Source organism: Salmo salar, chromosome ssa06, assembly GCF_905237065.1.
Source record: "Salmo salar chromosome ssa06, Ssal_v3.1, whole genome shotgun sequence".
Lineage (NCBI taxonomy): Eukaryota > Metazoa > Chordata > Actinopteri > Salmoniformes > Salmonidae > Salmo > Salmo salar.
The window spans coordinates 49,122,658-49,141,241 of record NC_059447.1 but is presented as its reverse complement, the minus strand read 5'-3'; the positions used below and the strand labels follow the sequence as shown (position 1 = coordinate 49,141,241).

General features: G+C 42.8%; 1 protein-coding gene across 2 annotated transcripts in view; it reads left to right on the top strand.

Moving 5' to 3' along the window:
* Positions 1 to 945: 945 nt before the first annotated feature.
* The window catches only part of LOC106607581 (acyl-CoA:lysophosphatidylglycerol acyltransferase 1), a 104,731-nt gene continuing 87,092 nt past the window's right edge, over positions 946 to 18,584 (top strand). Inside the window, exons 1-2 of one of the 2 annotated variants that reach the window (XM_045720686.1) lie at positions 946 to 1,489; positions 2,500 to 2,752. In XM_045720686.1, the coding sequence (XP_045576642.1) occupies positions 2,515 to 2,752 (238 nt within the window). In that variant the 5' untranslated portion in view covers positions 946 to 1,489; positions 2,500 to 2,514. The other variant, XM_045720687.1, reaches the window with a different exon arrangement.

Genomic DNA, 18,584 nt, shown 5'->3' with positions numbered 1-18,584 from the left:
GAAAGTTTGAATGGAATGGGCGCGCGGAGATCTGTTTTTGCTTACGATTCAATGTATTACGTCAGAATTCCCAAATCATAGATACGGAATTAGAATAATGTCATTTAATAGGCTCTCCATGGCACAATGTTAAAATGTATGAATCAGTCTAATTTGCATAAACATTGTGATTGGATGATAGCTGTGAGGGTTATCGAATCAGGTTCAAATCCTATGATTTCATAAAATATCAACATTCTATCATTAAAGATTGCCTGTCATTTGCCAAAGCACCCCACCGGCAAATGACAGGAGAGGCAAGGAGTGGAATGTAATAGCTGAACAGAGACGGCAACCAGGCGAATGGTTAATGACTGGAACGAACTGCAAAAATCTCTGAAGCTGGAGACTCATATCTCCCTCACTGGCTTTAAGCACCAGCTGTCAGAGCAGCTCACAGATCACTGCACCTGTACATAGCCCATCTGTAAACAGCCCATCTATCTACCTATCTCATCCCCATACTGTATTTATTTATCTTGCTCCTTTGCACCCCAGTATCTCTACTTGCACATTCATCTTCTGCACATCTACCATTCCAGAGTTTAATTGCTATATTGTAATTACTTCGCCACCATGGCCTATTTATTGCCTTAACTTACCTCATTTGCACTCACTGTATATATACTTTTTGTTTTCTTTTGTTCAACTATATTATTGACTGTATGTTTGTTTATTCCATGTGTAACTCTGTGTTGTTGTATGTGTCGAATTGCTATGCTTTATCTTTGCCAGGTCGCAGTTGCAAATGAGAACTTGTTCTTAACTAGCCTACCTGGTTAAATAAAGGTGAAATATATATTTTTTTAAATCATCTGTCTCAAAAGCATTTGATTCTGTCAGTGGTTTGTCAGTCAGAGTTTGCGCAGATCCACGTTTTCTCAGCGTCGTCGTCATAAATGAGATTCTCATCTGGTGGCCGCTCCATAAGTAGCTAGCGATAATCGAACGGGTCGGTCAAACTAGCGGAGCAGATAGCAGAATGTTAAATATCACCCGATGTACAAACTGAAACGCTGCAGCATTTGCTCTAAAACAAAGGCGTGTTATATGGCTCTTCCATCAAGGGATTGTTGCAATTGGATTAAAGTAGACGCAAGAGATGTAGATAGAAATGTCTAGCTAGCCAAAGTACTAGCTAACTGATGTTGCATCGATGGAATTATTCGAGTGCCATTGATTGAGATGCACCCAGCGACGCTAAATGAGTAGCTAACTAGCTACATGGATAGTATTAGCGGCTAGCTAGCCGTGACGGGAGTGTGAACGTTTATTAACGTTGTGTGAATGGGACATATACAATTTTGATACATAACTCAATGTTTAAGGATCTAACATGTTAACTTAATACATGCGACTTGGTATTCATCCATGCTAAGCCAGCTTTCTGTTTTATCGTCCGGCAGCGACATTTGGACGGGGGGACAGTAGCTAACGTTACTAGGATTGGGTGAGTTACAGTAAGATGAGAACATTGATGTTTAATTAATTAGCCATTTGCTGAAACGTCTGTTCGTGATTTAGATTTTATCGCCCTTGTATTTAACTAGTAACTAAATTGGCTAGATAGCCAGGATTAGCTAACCACGCAAGGCTAGTTGGCCAGTTAATAAGACATTGGTGCGGAATAAAAAAAAATCGGACTTTGTACCAACACCTTACAAAATCAATGGGAATGGCAGCTAGCATGTCCCCACAAATTTGACTGTCGATATTGAAGATGGAAATTGTTGTTGGTGGCGTATTAGTTAGCCAGCCATCTAAGAACAGCGTCTTGTCCAGCACTTCAAAATCCGTTATATCGCTAAAGTAAGCTACCGGGCTAACGTTAGCCAGCTTAGCAACTAACGTTAACAGCCGGTAGCTAGCTTGTATGGGTACGTTATACGTCTGTTTCAGTCAGAGCATCATTTGATTGGCTTAACATTATCTAGTAGTTAGTTGACAATGCCCTGGTTCAAGATTCCAACACTTTATATTTATAAGATTTTATTTGAATGTCTAGCCAGCTAAGTAAGTTGGTATGGGACCTACTACTGGACGAAGTCAACTGTTGTGGGTCTTCATTCCACGACCTCCACGTTGTACTGGACTTGCAAGATGTGGAGACATGATTTAAACCCGGAGTCCTGCTCACTGATTGATATTAGCTAGCTGGCAGCATCTATTGTAACTATAAAGTGCATTGAAACTACAACATGGATAACAGAGCCTAACGTTAGTCTCTAGAAAGGCTGCCTCCATTTTCAGGTAGTTACCTAACGTTTGTTAGGTTGTCATGCATCCTATTTAGAACGGCCGAACAATATTTGTAGCTAACAGATATAGGCATGCTTGTCTTAGCTAATGTTAGCCATGTTTTCTGGTTAGTCATATTTGTGAAGTTTTTAGCTACTCACATTATAAATGTACCACTCAGAAATATTTGCTAGCTAACTGGTTTTCTCCCTATTTTCACAGGCAGTGTGCATCAGTATGGCACAACTTCTAGAAGGTGCCCGCAACCTGGGCTGGGTACTCCTGAACTCCTTCCTTCGTTTCATCTTTGTGTTCATTAATAACTGTGTAGCAATCCCTTCGTATTGCCTCTACTGCATTCTTCTTCAACCCCTCAGAGTAATGGACAGCCGCACTTTCTGGCTCATTGAAGGAATAATGTTCAAATGGATGTTGGCAATGGTGTCACAGTGGGGCTGGGTTGCAGGCTATACAGGTAAGATGCTACACAACAAGCATGGAATGCTTTTCTTTGGATCAAAGTTGTGGTTGAAACTGGGAATGGTTATGAATGCAGAGGTTACTGTGGACACAAACCGTCATTATCATTGGTTCAGACTGGTGTGGTGGAATCAAAGTATTGATTTCAACAAGCCTTTCAATATCACCTGATCCCCTTTCAGAATAACTTGTACCTCAACTGCAAGACCAATAGCTACTGTCTGTAGGAACCAGGAAGTTCATGCTGAACAGGTCATCCCCCTTGTATATGTTATGTATACCTACCTGTAAATGTAAGATTTTTGTTATAGACACTCTTTTTGGTTTAAGACCATACAATTGCTTCAAGTGTCATCACATTCACATATAGTAGGCAAGTCTGTATAGTACAGTGAGTGTAATCACTTGATGCATACAGTCCTGTTTTGCCGGCAACACTATTTCTAACTTCATTCACAAAAAAAAAATGTGCCAGGGGTTCCCACTTTCAACTAGCTGATTGGGTGTCTGGGAGCCATATTGCCCTCTGAGCAGTGTTTGATTGCACCGGGCCAAGAGGAAAATGCTTATAAATTACAAAGTGCTGAACATGAGGATCAACAAGGCCTGCTGATAAATAATGCATCGAACACCGACTTGTTTTTGCAACGTGCAGTGCATTCAGAAAGTATTCAGACCCCCATTTTCAACATTTTATTACAGCCTTATTCTAAAATGGATTGAATTGTTTTTTTTTCTTCCCCCCATCAATTTACACAATACCCATTACTGACAGCAAAAACAGGATTTGAGAAATTCTAGCAAATGTATTAAAAATAAATGTAAATATCACATTTAAATAAGTATTCAGGCCCTTTACTCAGTACTTTGTTGAAGCATCTTTGGCAGCGATTACAGCCTCAAGTCTTTTTTTTTTTCTTTTTTTTGTCATTTAGCAGACGCTCTTATCCAGAGCGACTTACAGTAGTGAATGCATACATTTCATATATTTTTACCCCCGTGGTAATCGAACCCACAACCCTGGCGTTGCAAACACCATGCTCTACCAACTGAGCCACACGGGACCGTCTTCTTGGTTATGATGCTACAAGCTTGACGCACATGTATTTGGAGATTTTCTTCCACTCTTTACTGCAGATTCTCCCATGCTCTGTCAGGTTGGATGGGGAGCATCGCTGCTCAGCTATTTTTAGGTCTCTCCATAGATGTTCGATCAGGTTCAAGTCTGGGCTCTGGCCAGGACATTCAGAGACTTGTCCCAAAGCCACGCCTGTGTTGTCTTGGCTGTGTGCTTAGGGTTGTTGTCCTGTTGGAAGGTGAACCTTTACCCCAGTCTGAGGTCCTGAGTGCTCAGGAGCAGGTTTTCATCAGTACTTTGCTCCGTTCATGTTTCCCTCCATCCTGACTAGTCCCTGCTGCTGAAAAAAATCCCCACGGCATGATGCTGCCACCACCATGCTTCACCGTAGGGATGGTGCCAGGTTTCCTCCAAACGCGATGTTTGGCATTCAGGCCAAAGAGTTCAATCTTGGTTTCATCAGACCACAGAATCTTGTTTCTCATGGTCCGAGAGTCCTTTAGGTGCTTTTTGGCGAACTCCAAGCAGGCTTTTATGTGCCTTTTACTGAGTTGCTTCCATCTGGCCACTTCAACATAAAGGCCTGATTGGTGAAGTGCTGAACAGATGGTTGTCCTTCTGGAATGTTCTCCCATCTCCACAGAGGAACTCTGGACCTCTGTCAGAGTGACCATCGGGTTCTTGGTCACCTCCCTGATGAAAGCTCTTCTCCCCCGATTGCTATTTAAAGAGTCTTGGTTGTTTCAAACTTCCATTTAATAATGTTGGAGGCCACTTTGTTCTTGGTGACCTTCAATGCTGCAGACATTTTTTTGGTAGCATTTTTTTTTTGTACCGTTTTTGGTACCGTCTCAGAGCTCTACGGACAATTTCTTCGACATCATGGCTTGGTTTTTGCTCTGACATGCACTGTCAACTGTGGGACCTTTTTCATATAGACAGGTGTGCCTTTCCAAATCATGTCCAATCAATTGTATTTAAAACAGGTGGACTCCAAGTTGTAGTAACATCTCAAGGATGATCAATGGAAACAGGATGCACCCGAGCTCAATTTCGAGTTTCATAGCAAAAGGGTATGAATACTTATGTAAATAAGTTATTTGTGTTTATTAATACATTTGCAAAAAATGTCTAAACCTGTTTTCGCTTTGTCATTATGGGGTATGGTGTGTAGCTTAAGGAGAAAAAAAGAAGAAAGTGTAATCCATTTTAGAATAAGGCTGTAACATAACAAAATGTGGGAAAAGTGAAGGGGTCTGAATACTTTCCGAAAGCACTGTATGTGTAATGGGACCTTGATGAGCAAGTTAGACAGCGAGGTTACCCCTGAGCCAGGCAAGATAAGAGCTTGCTGAACTGCCGGGGTAGTACCTTGTCCTTTGACAGGACTACCAACGCACCCATTCTCTGCATATGAGTAACCTCTTTACGCATTAGATCAGTAGTTACTTACAGGGCTGTTACTTTTAGGAACAGTCGGGTAAATGACAGCTGAAGCTGCTGTGATTCTGAGTATCTTGCGTAACTCATAGCTACATAGCTTTTCATAACTCCCTGTCAACATAACATTGTCTACTCTTGTTTAAATGAGAATTTAGGGAAAGTACCATGTTTGGGAGAACAGTGTGGGCAGTAGCAATTTTTGAGAGAGAGACCTATTCACACCAGAGGCTGATGGGACAAGAGATCGGAGGACGGGCTCATTGTAATGGCTGGAATGGAATAAATTGAACCGTATCAATTATATGGAAACCACATGTTTGACACAGTTCCATGTATTGTACTCCAGCCTTTATACAGAGCCCGTCCTCCTTATAGCTCCTCCCACCAGACTCCTCTGTTTCACACCAGTAATATTACCATCTGTATATCAGCCACCAGCTGCTTCTCCTCTCTTTTCTCCATTAGGGACTGTATTCTTAGATTGTTGAGAAAGCTGCAATGTTGACAGTTAAAACCACAATACTTATTTTGTATTTCAGCCCAACAGCAGCTCCACCACTAAATTTGGTGTAGGCCTATTTCTGAGTACTGGGGAAATGCAAACACTCACATAGAGCTGTGGATACAAGGACTCATGGTCCACGAGAATTACATGAATTTTATACTGATTTTGGACCTATATTGTTTACAAAGACTAATGCGTGTATATATGAGAAATAATAGGTTAAGGCAGTTGTACTAAGTTTGAAGCAGTAAAATAATCAATTGTTTAATTGAAAGCCATATATATATTTATACACACACACACACACACGAAGTCGGAAGTTTACAAACACCTTAGCCAAATACATTTAAACTCAGTAAAATTTCCTGTCTTTAATCAGTTAGGATCACCACTTTTTATTTTAACAATGAGAAATGTTAGAATAATAGGAGAGGGATTTATTTCAGCTTTTATTTCTTTCATCACAGTCCCAGTGGGTCAGAAGTAAACATACACTCAATTAGTATTTGGTAGCATTGCCTTTAAATTGTTTCACTTGGGTCAAATGTTTCGGGTGGCCTTCCACAAGCTTCCCACAATAAGTTGGGTGAGTTTTGGCCCATTCCTCCTGACAGAGCTGGTGTAACTGCGTCAGGTTTGTAGGCCTCCTTGCTCGCACACGCTTTTTCAGTTCTGCCCACAAATTTTCTATAGGATTGAAGTCGGGGCTTTGTGATTGCTACTCTAATACCCTGACTTCGTTGTCCTTAAGCCATTTTGCCATAACTTTGGAAGTATGCTTGGGGTCATTGTCCATTTGGAAGACCCATTTGCGACCAAGCTTTAACTTCCTGACTGATGTCTTGATGTTACTTCAATATATCCACATCATTTTCTTTGCTCATGATCCCATCTATTTTGTGAAGTGCACCTGTTCCTCCTGCAGTAAAGCACCCCCCACTACATGATGCTGCCACCCCCGTGCTTCATGGTTGGGATGGTGTTCTTCGGCTTGCAAGCCCCTCCCCTTTTCCTCCTAATATAACTATGGTCATTATGGCCAAATGGTTCTATTTTTGTTTTATCAGACCAGAGGACATTTCTCCAGAAAGTACGATCTGAGTCCACCATATGCAGTTGCAAACCATAGTCTGGCTTTTTTATGGCGGTTTTGGAGCAGTGGCTTCTTCCTTGCTGAGCGGCCTTTCAGGTTATGTCGATGTAGTACTCGTTTTAGATACTTTTGTAGCTGTTTCCTCCAGCATCTTCACAAGATCCTTTGCTGCTGTTCTGGGATTGATTTGCACTTTTCGCACCACAGTACCGTAATTTCCGGACTATTGAGTGCACCTGAATATAAGCCACACCCACTGAATTTTTAAAAATATATTATTTTGATCATAAATAAGCCGCACATGTCTATAAGCCGCAGGTGCCTACCGGTACATTGAAACAAATGAACTTTACACAGGCTTTAACCTGTTGGGGATAGGGGGCAGTATTTGCACGGCCGGATAAAAAACGTACCCGATTTAATCTGGATATTACTACGTGCACGAGGCGACACCATGTTTTTATTTTTTCGTCTTTGAACGTAAACAGGGTTTCCCGGTCGGAATATTACCGCTTTTTTACGAGAAAAATCGCATAAAAATTGATTTTAAACAGCGGTTGACATGCTTCGAAGTACGGTAATGGAATATTTAGAATTTTTGTCACGAAACGCGTCGGGCGCGTCACCCTTCGGATAGTGTCTTGAACGCACGAACAAAACAGGATATTTGAACATAACTATGGATTATTTTGAACCAAACCAACATTTGTTATTGAGAAAAAAAAATTGAAAGCGTAAAAATCCATATATTAGCCGCGTCATTGTTTAAGCCGCGAGGTTCAAAGCGTGGGAAAAAAGTTGCGGCTTATAGTCCGGAATGTACGGTACGTTCATCTCTAGGAGACAGAAAGCGTCTCCTTCCTGAGCGGTATGACGGCTGCGTGGTCCCATGGTGTTTATACTTGCGTACTATTGTTTGTACAGATGAACGTGGTACCTTCAGGCATTTGGAAATTGCTCCTAAGGATCAACCAGACTTGTGAAGGTCTACATTTTTTTTTTTTTTTTCTTAGGTCTAGGCTGATTTCTTTTGATATTCCCATGATGTCAAGCAAGAAGCACTGAGTTTTAAGGTAGGGCTTGAAATACATCCACAGGTACTCAAATGATGTCAATTAGCCTGTCTTCTGAAGCTGTGACATCATTTTCTGGAATTTTCCATGCTGTTTAAAGGCACAGTCAACTTTAACTTCTGACCCACTGGAATTGTGATACAGTGAAGTCATTTGTCTGTAAACAACTGTTGGCAAAATTACTTGTGTCATGCACAAAGTAGATGTCCTAACCGACTTGCCAAAACTATAGTTTGCTAACAAGAAATTTGTGGAGTGGTTGAAAAACGATTTTCAATGACTCCAACCTAAGTGAATGTAAACTTCCAACTTCAACTGTATGTGTTCAGACCTTTTGCTATAAGACTTGAAATTGACCTCATTGATTGTCCTTTGTTTCTACAACTTGATTGGAGGCCACCTGTGGTAAATTTAATTGATTATACATGATTTGGAAAGGCACACACCTGTCTATATAACCTCTCTAGGGTATGTGGGACGAAATCGTCCCACCTACTCAACAGCCAGTGGAATCCCGTGGCGCGATATTCAAATACCTTGGAAATGCTTTTACTTCAATTTCTCAAACATATGACTATTTTACACCATTTTAAAGACACGACTCTCGTTAATCTAACCACACTGTCCGATTTCAAAAAGGCTTTACAACGAAAGCAAAACATTAGATTATGTCAGCAGAGTACCAAGCCAGAAATAATCAGACACCCATTTTTCAAGCTAGCATATAATGTCACAAAAACCAAAACCACAGCTAAATGCAGCACTAACCTTTGATGATCTTCATCAGATGACACTCCTAGGACATTATGTTATACAATACATGCATGTTCGGTCAATCAAGTTCATATTTATATCAAAAACCAGCTTTTTACATTAGCATGTGACGTTCAGAACTAGCATACCCCCCGCAAACTTCCGGTGAATTTACTAAACTCACGATAAACGTTCACAAAAAACATATTTATTTTAAGAATTATAGATACAGAACTCCTTTATGCAATCGCGGTGTCCGATTTTAAAATAGCTTTTTCGGCAAAAGCCCATTTTGCAATATTCTGAGTAGATAGCTCGCCATCACGGGCTAGCTATTTTGACACCCACCAAGTTTGGCACTCACCAAACTCAGATGTACTATAAGAAAAATTGGATTACCTTTGCTGTTCTTCATCAGAATGCACTCCCAGGACTTCTACTTCATCCACAAATGTTGTTTTGGTTCAAAATAATCCATAGTTATGTTCAAATATCCTCTGTTTTGTTCTTGCGTTCAAAACACTATCCGAACGGTGACACGCGGATGCGTATCGTGCCAAAACTTCTAAATATTGCATTACCGTACTTCGAAGCATGTCAAACACTGTTTAAAATCAATTTTTATGCGATTTTTCTTGTAAAAAAGCGATAATATTCCGACCGGGAAACGTCTTTTCCGGTCAAAGACTCAAAATCTAAAATGGACACTTCACATGCACGCGCCCACCCGTCTCATTGTTCTCAGATCGACCACTATCCAAATGCGCTACTGTTTTCCAGCCATGGGCTGCAAAGTCATCATTCAACGTTCTGGCACCTTCTGAGAGCCTATGGGAGCCGTAGGAAGTGTCACGTTACAGCAGAGATCCTTTGTTTTCAATAAAGAGAGTGTAGAAGGCCAAGAAATGGTCAGAGAGGGCACTTCCTGTACAGAATCTTCTCAGGTTTTTGCCTGCCATATGAGTTCTGTTATACTCACAGACACCATTCAAACAGTTTTAGAAACTTTAGGGTGTTTTCTATCCAAATCAAACAATTATATGCATATTCTAGTTTCTGGGCAGTAGTAATAACCAGATTAAATCGGGTATGTTTTTTTATCCGGCCGTGCAAATACTGCTCCCTATCCCCAACAGGATAAGGTGCAACAGTGGACGGTGCATTTCTGAGCAAAAACCAACCGTAAGGTCGATGGAGTTGTCCTTAGAGCTCTGAGACAGGATTGTGTTCAGGCACAGATCTGGGGAAGGGTACCAAAAAATGTCTTCAGCATTGAAGATCCCCAAGAACACAGTGGCCTACATCATTCTTAAATGGAAGAAGTTTGAAACCACCAAGACTCTTCCTAGAGCTGTCCGCCTGGCCAAACTGAGCAATCGGGGGAGAAGGCCTTGGTCAGGGAGGTGACCAGGAACCCGATGGTCACTCTGACAGAGCTCCAGAGTTCTCTTTGGAGATGGGAGAACCTTCCAGAAGGACATCTATCGCTGCAGCACTCCACCAATCAGGCCTTACGAAGGTGACCATTCGGAAGCCACTCCTCAGTAAAAGGTACATGACAGCCCATGAGAGACATTCTCTCGTCTGATGAAACCAGGATTGAACTGTTTGGTCTGAATGTTAAGCGTCACATCTGGAGGAAACCTTGCACCATCCCTATGGTGAAGCATGTTGGTGGCAGCATCGTACTGTGGGGATGTTTTTCATCGGCAGGCACTGGGAGACTAGTCAGGATTAATCGATCGATGAACGGAGCCAAGTACAGAGATTCTTGATGAAAACCTGCTCCAGAGCACTCAGGACCTCACCCTAGTGTGACGGTTCACTTTCCAACAAGACAACGACCCTAAGCACACAGCCAAGACAACGCAGCAGTGGCTTCGGGACAAGTCTCTGAATGTCCTTGAGTGGCCCAGCCAGACCTGGGACTTGAACCTGATTTGACATCTCTGGAGAGACCTAAAAATAGCTGTACAGTAACACTCCCAATCCAACCTGACAGAGCATGAGAGGATCAGCAGAGAAGAATGGAAGAAACTCCCCAAATACAGGTGTGCCAAGCTTGTAGCGTCATACTCAATTCTGTAATCGCTGCCAAAGGTGCTTCAACAAGGTACTGAGAAAAAGGTTTGAAAACTCCAAACATTTACATGAGTATATTTTAAATTAGTGAATGTCTAAACCTGTTTTTGCTTTGTCATGGGGGGGGGGGGGGCAATTTAATCAATTTTGGAATAAGGCTGTAACAAAATGTGGAAAGAGTCAAGGTGTCTCAATACTTTCTGAAGACACTGTATATCACATCTTTGAAACCAGTTGAACAGCGCAGGAAGTCTTTCAGATTGTCTTTTGAGGCCCAACAGGCAAAGATCAATTAGGCCATGTTCGTATGAATTAATTTAACAAAGAAACAGATGTACTTCAGCTCAAATGTTGGGCTAAAATGAGGTTACATCCATCTGCTGTTACTGGAGCTGACTTTCCATTTTCTCCTGATTACAACTCTAAAGGGTTGGTTTCAAGCAGAATAGTCCATAGCAGGGTTGCAGTTTGGGAGTCCAGACTTCCTGACTTGTTGTTCACCTGGGTGTGTGCATCCTCATGGGTGATTCGGCGGGCCTAGGAAACCAAATAGAAACTATCCAAAACCACCGTTTATGATCGCTCTCCACCCACAGTCCCCTCAATCAGCTAAACCTGTTATAAACAAGAACTCCCTCAATGGGAGAGGTGTGGGTGAGTTTACTTGCTCGGCACTGACGTGAGGCAAAGATCCAGTATGTAGGCCTATGGTGTAACTCCAGTTAGGCGGTATTGTGTCCACTCTGTGCAGTAAACTCACCCACACCCTCTTGCCTCGTCTCTCCCATTGAGGGAGTTCTTGTTCACCATGCATGTGTGAGTAGGGCCCTGAAGCGAGTTGATACCTGCCTGTATGCAGGGTATGGTGGTTGCTGAAAACCTGTATTATACACACAGGAAAAATATTAATTGTGTACTCCTCTCCTCAACCCATGGGAGAAAGGTCAGAGGGGAGGGACCTCTGGCTCTCTCATCCAATAGTGTTTTGAGGAGACAAGGAGTATGCAATTGAGATCTAATCACACTTATTTATAAAGCATTTTTTACATCAGCAGATGTCACAGTGCTATATAGAAACCCAGCTTAAAACCCCAAACATTGTATCCAAGTCTGATACTATGGGATGATTACACATGTATTCCCCTCACTCTCACACTGGGTTGGATTATCTGTATCCTGCCAATGTCAATATTGAATACTAAGTTCAAAAGCACACTGAACAAAAATATAACTGCAACATGCAACAATTTTTTTCTAAGATTTTACTCCGTTATCGTTCATATAAGAATGTACATTGAAAAAACGTCAATGTACAGATCCTTGCGACCTGGGGCCGTGCGTTATGGCGGCAGGTGAATGGCACAGCAATGGGCCAGGATCTCGTCACAGTATCTACATTTCCATCAATAAAATGCAATTGTGTTCGATGTCCTTAGCTTATGCCTGTCCATGCATTTACCCTACAGCCACCATGGGGCACTCTGTTCATTACATAGACATCAGCAAACCGCTGGCCCACACGGTCTGCCATTGCCTGGTATAGTTGAAACCGGGATTAATCCGTGGAGAGCATGCAGATGAGGTTTCTGAAAGTTTGTGCATAAATTCTTCAGTTGTGCAAACCCACAGTTTATCAGCTGTCGGGGTGGCTGGTCTCAGACGATCCCGCAGGTAAGGAAGCCGGGTGTGGAAGTCCTGGGCTGGCGTGGTTACACGTGGTCTGCGGTTGTGAGGCCGGTTGAATGTACTACCAAATTCCCTAAAATTATGTTGGAGCTGGCTTTTGGTAGAGAAATTAACATTACTCTCTCAGGCAACCGCTCTGGTGGACATTCCTGCAGTCAGCATGCCAATTTCACGCTCCCTCAACTTGAGACATCTGTGGCATTGTGTTTTGTGACAAAACTGCTCATTTTAGTGTCTGTTTGTTACCAGCACATGTTTTGTTTATATTTTTGTTCAGTGTAGTATAGCTGAACATTCAGCCATTTTTCAGGTTCTGGGTACAAAAAGTATGGCTCATAGAAAAGGTAATGCTGTGTTGATATTATGTGAGTATTCAACCACATTCCCACTCTTCCCTCCATACCACCTCATGGGCAGACCTGTATGACAGACTAGGGTGCATCAACAGAGCCACACCAATTCTGAGTGTTACAGAACATCTGTACAGCATGGCAGAATGTGAGTGCAATGCATGCGCACCAGATCTGTCTCTACCTCCACACTGAGGTCAAAGTTCACTGGGGCTTCCTGCTCACCAGTCTGCCCTCTGAATAGAAGCAGAGCCAATCCCTGTATTCCCAGATCATGGAGGAATGTGAGGGAGACTGAAGAGAAACTAGCAGATCTGTAAAATATATAAATAATACAGAAAGCCATTTAAGTATTTGGAGTCTCACCACTGGTCTGCAGTGTTGCTATTTCACAACTTGGTAGGAACATGATCAATAATGTGTAGCCAATACTGTATAAACACATGATCAGCCTTTACAGAGGTAATGTTCTTTCTCACTAATATAAGCTCACCATGGATGTTATACACTGCTCAAAAAAATAAAGGGAACACTTAAACAACACATCCTAGATCTGAATGAAAGAAATACTCAAATACTTTTTTCTTTACATAGTTGAATGTGCTGACAAAAAAATCACACAAAAATAATCAATGGAAATCCAATTTATCAACCCATGGAGGTCATGGATTTGGAGTCACACTCAAAATTAAGGTGGAAAACCACACTACAGGCTGATCCAACTTTGATGTAATGTCCTTAAAACAAGTCAAAATGAGGCTCAGTAGTGTGTGTGTGGCCTCCACGTGCCTGTATGACCTCCCTACAACGCCTGGGCATGCTCCTGATGAGGTGGCGGATGGTCTCCTGAGGGATCTCCTCCCAGACCTGGACTAAAGCATCCTTCAACTCCTGGACAGTCTGTGGTGCAATGTGGCGTTGGTGGATGGAGCGAGACATGATGTCCCAGATGTGCTCAATTGGATTCAGGTCTGGGGAACGGGCGGGCCAGTCCATAGCATCAATGCCTTCCTCTTGCAGGAACTGCTGACACACTCCAGCCACATGAGGTCTAGCATTGTCTTGCATTAGGAGGAACACAGGGCCAACCACACCAGACACAAGGGGTCTGAGGATCTCATCTCGGTACCTAATGGCAGTCAGGCTACCTCTGGCGAGCACATGGAGAGCTGTGCCGCCCCCCAAAGAAATGCCACCCCACACCATGACTGACCCACCGCCAAACCGGTCATGCTGGAGGATGTTGCAGGCAGCAGAACGTTCTCCACGGCGTCTCCAGACTCTGTCACGTCTGTCACATTACGCTGACAGACACAGCAAACCTTGTCACAGCTCGCATTGATGTGCCATCCTGGATGAGCTGCACTACCTGAGCCACTTGTGTGGGTTGTAGACTCCGTCTCATGCTACCACTAGAATGAAAGCACCGCCAGCATTCAAAAGTGACCAAAACATCAGCCAGGAAGCATAGGAACTGAGAAGTGGTCTGTGGTCTCCACCTGCAGAACCACTCCTTTATTGGGAGTGTCTTGCTAATTGCCTATAATTTCCACCTGTTGTCTATTCCATTTGCACAACAGCATGTGAAATGTATTGTCAATCAGTGTTGCTTCCTAAGTGGACAGTTTGATTTCACAGAAGTGTGATTGACTTGGAGTTACATTGTGTTGTTTAAGTGTTCCCTTTATTTTTTGGAGCAGTATATTTTGTAACGTTAATGTCAACATATGGTGCTAATTTGGCCTGTACTATGACTTCTTCTGCACCCTTACACCCCACTCCACTAAGCAGCAAAGTTGCGTCTAGGTCGTCTGCCCAGAATGTTACATCGCCAGGCCGAGACTGGTGCCCTAGTAGGCCCGGGAAGGCGGGATTAGGTTGTCACTCACTATCTTGGTTCTGGCCGTTTTGATCAAACTTCCGCCTCACAGAAAATGTGCTCTTATTGCTTTGTTTTACTCGGTTGGAGTAGAATACCGAAAGATCATATCCTGACTGTCATGTTTAGAAATGTTGACCATCTTTTCCTTGGTCACATTGGGTGTTGTAGAGGTCTGCTCAGGACTGATTTCTTCATCCCGCCTGTACCCGCAGCTTTTCATACCGCACCCCGCCTGTACCTGCTGGCTTTCTGTCTGACTCCCACTCGCAACTGCAAGAACTGGTCCCAAATCGAACTGCAGTCCTGCAATGTTATTTTAGGCATATGTGACTCAGCTCACTTCCCAGCCATGGTCCCATCAATTTTGCGCCCTATAGGCAGTAGGTTAGTTCAGTCGTGGCGCGTGGGTAAAATCACGGAGGAAGCAAAGCCAAGCTAGTTAAAAAGCCATATTACAACCTATATTGTAATAATTGCGTTGTTTACTCTATAACCCATTCATTCACACACCACTATGATATACAATAAGGCCGTGACGACAAAAAGACAAGTCACACAGTGGTGGAATAAATTGAACTACACACATTTGTTTCATCACAAAACCAGACAGCAACATCTGTCTGGAAGTCCACAAAGCAAATATTGCATGTAACAAACAGTTATCACCTGCAACATGGTCAAGCAAGTTAATATTTTCGACAGTTTACTAAACAACTACTGATTTAGAACCACAGAGTTACCGCAAGTCAGCACAAAAACAACAGGAGCACTGCCTCCGCTATTTCAGCACCATTTCAACTTAACCATTTATACAGCATCAAATCAACTAGGCTATATATGCTTAGTTTAATATGCTGAAAACAAACTTAAAGATACCAAAAACAATTTAGTCCAATCAATGTTGATAAGTATCATTTGGCTGTCCATGGTACTGATTTCTGTGTGTGTCTGCGCAATTTAAACAAAAATGTTGACTTACCTAACTTGTAGACTAGTTCAATGCCGATGCCATCCTCTTTCATGTTGGCAAAGCGGTCTATGGCTCTGTCATGTTTTTGTTGCCATGGGCTTGTAAGCATTTTAGCTAGGTAGCTTAACTTCCTCACATGGGAAACAATGAACCTGCTAAATTGGCTAGCTAGTTAACGTGAGCTTATTAGGCTACATATTTAACTTCCAGCCTGTGGCACATCATACACATTTATGGTTAGATCAGAATTGCCGTTATCATTGGCCTGTACAGAGAATTAAGTCAACCACAAGTCCAAATCCCCATTGTCATCCATGGCTTAGGAAAGGGATGATTTAGCAAGCTAGCTACTGGAGGATATCAACACAAGCAGACCAGAAACAGACAGTTTTGCATAGGAAGTGATTTGATTGGGGTGAAGCCAAATCCAAACTGGTCTCCCTTGGGGGTGTTTTGCTGCACCAGGACAACCCACAGTTGAGCTCAGCTCAATGCGGATTGGCTTATTATTTTTTATCAAGGGAGGTCTATTGCTTGCTGGCATCAATCATTCAAATGCTACGGCGGCAACATGTTATACTCTTTCGGTCCAGACAGCATCAGATACATGGCTACAAATACTGAGACAGAGTGGAGCTGTTTCCCTCGCTCGGATGATTTCTCCAGTGAGATTCAGCCACTTGTGATTTGACGGAAATGATGAAAACACAGGGAGAGATGAGAATAGTTGATCATTTTCATGTTTTTATTCGTCAAATATTTGGGGAAGCCTGGTTTCCCTTGGCATCTGTGAATACACGCCACTGGTTGAATTACCATAGATTCTCACGTGGCCCTTTTCTATATTAGGCTTATCTGTATTACTGGGCTATATCAGCCAATTTAGGCCATCATTGTAAATAAGAACAAGTTCTTAACTGACTTGCCTAGTTAAATTAAAATATGATAGATGTAGTTTGAAGAGAGCAGATTGTTTCTCTTGAGCTATTTTATAGCCTACCATTTTAGGAGTGGGAAGATTTTCAGAGGGCGACATATGGGTGATCAATATTTGTTTTTAGGCAATGTCGTAATCTATAGCCAAATCATATATTTAGTATATTTCCTTGGAAAGATAACTGCCCCGTTCTTCTCCGCCCATGCATAAGCTATAGCCTACTCTATTAAATTGGCACGCACACCTGATCTTGCAGGTATAGCTATTGAACTTGAAGCAGCAAGAAGGATTACAGTGACACTTGCTATGTTTTGCATATAGGATATAGCCTACCTTTTTTAGGAGGATGATTTGCAGGCAGAGGCAAATAAATGGGTAATCAATACTTATTGAAAATGAAAAGGCACACCACTCGCTTACCATAGTAGCCTAACATGCTGACTACACCGAGCATGCGCGTGCATATTGATTGATTTTTGTCCATCCACACCAGACGCGATATGGACACAGGTTGAAATATCAAAACGAACTCTGAACCAACTATATTCATTTGGAGACTGGTCGAAACATTCATGGAAATTTAGCTAGCTAGCTTGCTGTTTATTTTTATTTTTCGTTTGGTATTTTACCCCCCCCTTCTCCCCAATTTCTATCTTGCCTCATCACTGCCATTCCCTAACGGACTTGGGAGAGGCCGAGGTGGAGTCATGCATCCACCGAAACATGACCAGCCTAACCTCGCTCCTTAACAGCCACCAGCTTAACCCGGAAGCCAGCCGCACCAATGTGTCGGAGGAAATACCGTTCAACTGGCGACCGGGGTCAACCTGCAGGCCCCCGGCCCGCCACAAGCAATCGGTATGGCTCGGGCGTGATGAGCCAAGTAAAGACCCCCCCGGCCAAACCCTCCCCTAACCCAGACAACGCTGGGACAATTGTGCACCGTCCTATGGGACTCCCGGCCACTGCTGTGGCAAAGCCCGGGAATGAACCCAGGTCTGTAGTAACGCCTCTAGCACTGCAAAACAGTGCCTTAGACTGCTGTAGCACTCAGGAGGCCCATTGGGTTGTTATTTTACCTGAAATGCACAAGGTTCTTTTTTTTTCCTGGATCTTTGTAGAATTTTGACCTATTTTGAGTAACACACAATCAATCGTGTGTTCTCTACTCTGACAATTAATCCACAGATAAAAGTGGAAACCTAGTTAGTTCATAGTTCTTCAAGAATAAATTGGTTCTGTTTTTGATGCACTGCAAGTCCTGCTTCTCCCATCTCTTCATTGGTTTTTAGGAGCATATACCCATGTGGGTGATTTAAAAGCTGAACTGAGGTCCACACTCCAGTCCAGTTGGTGGTGATAACGCAACTTAAAGTTGGTTGCCAACCGCAATATAAAGTCCACAGAAGACTGGGAAAACTTCCCACTTGCTTCCAGCACATAAAAATCGTCTGTCCTCGGTTTCAACACTCACTACCGAGTTCCAAACTGTCTCTGGAAGCAACGTCAGCACTAACTGTATGTTGGGAGCTTCATGAAATGGGTTTCCATGGCCAAGCAGGCGCACACAAGCCTAAAATCGCCATGTGCAATTCCAAGCGTCGGCTGGAGTGGTCTAAAGCTCACTACCATTGGACTCTGGAGCAGTGGAAACCTGTTCTCTGCATAGATGAATCACGCTTCGCCATCTATCAGGCCGACGGAAAAAACTGGGTTTGGCGGATGCCAGGAGAACGGTACCTGCCCAAATGCATAGTGCCAACTGTAAAGTTTGGTGGAGGAGGAATAATGGTCAGGGGCTGTTTTTCATGATTCGGGCAAGGCCCCTTAGTTCTAGTGAAGGGAAATCTTAAAACTACAGCATACAATGACATTCTAGACGATTCTGTGCTTCCAGCTTTGTGGCAACAGTTTGGGGAAAGCCCTTTCCTGTTTCAGCATGACAATGCCCCCATGCACAAAGCGAGGTCCATAC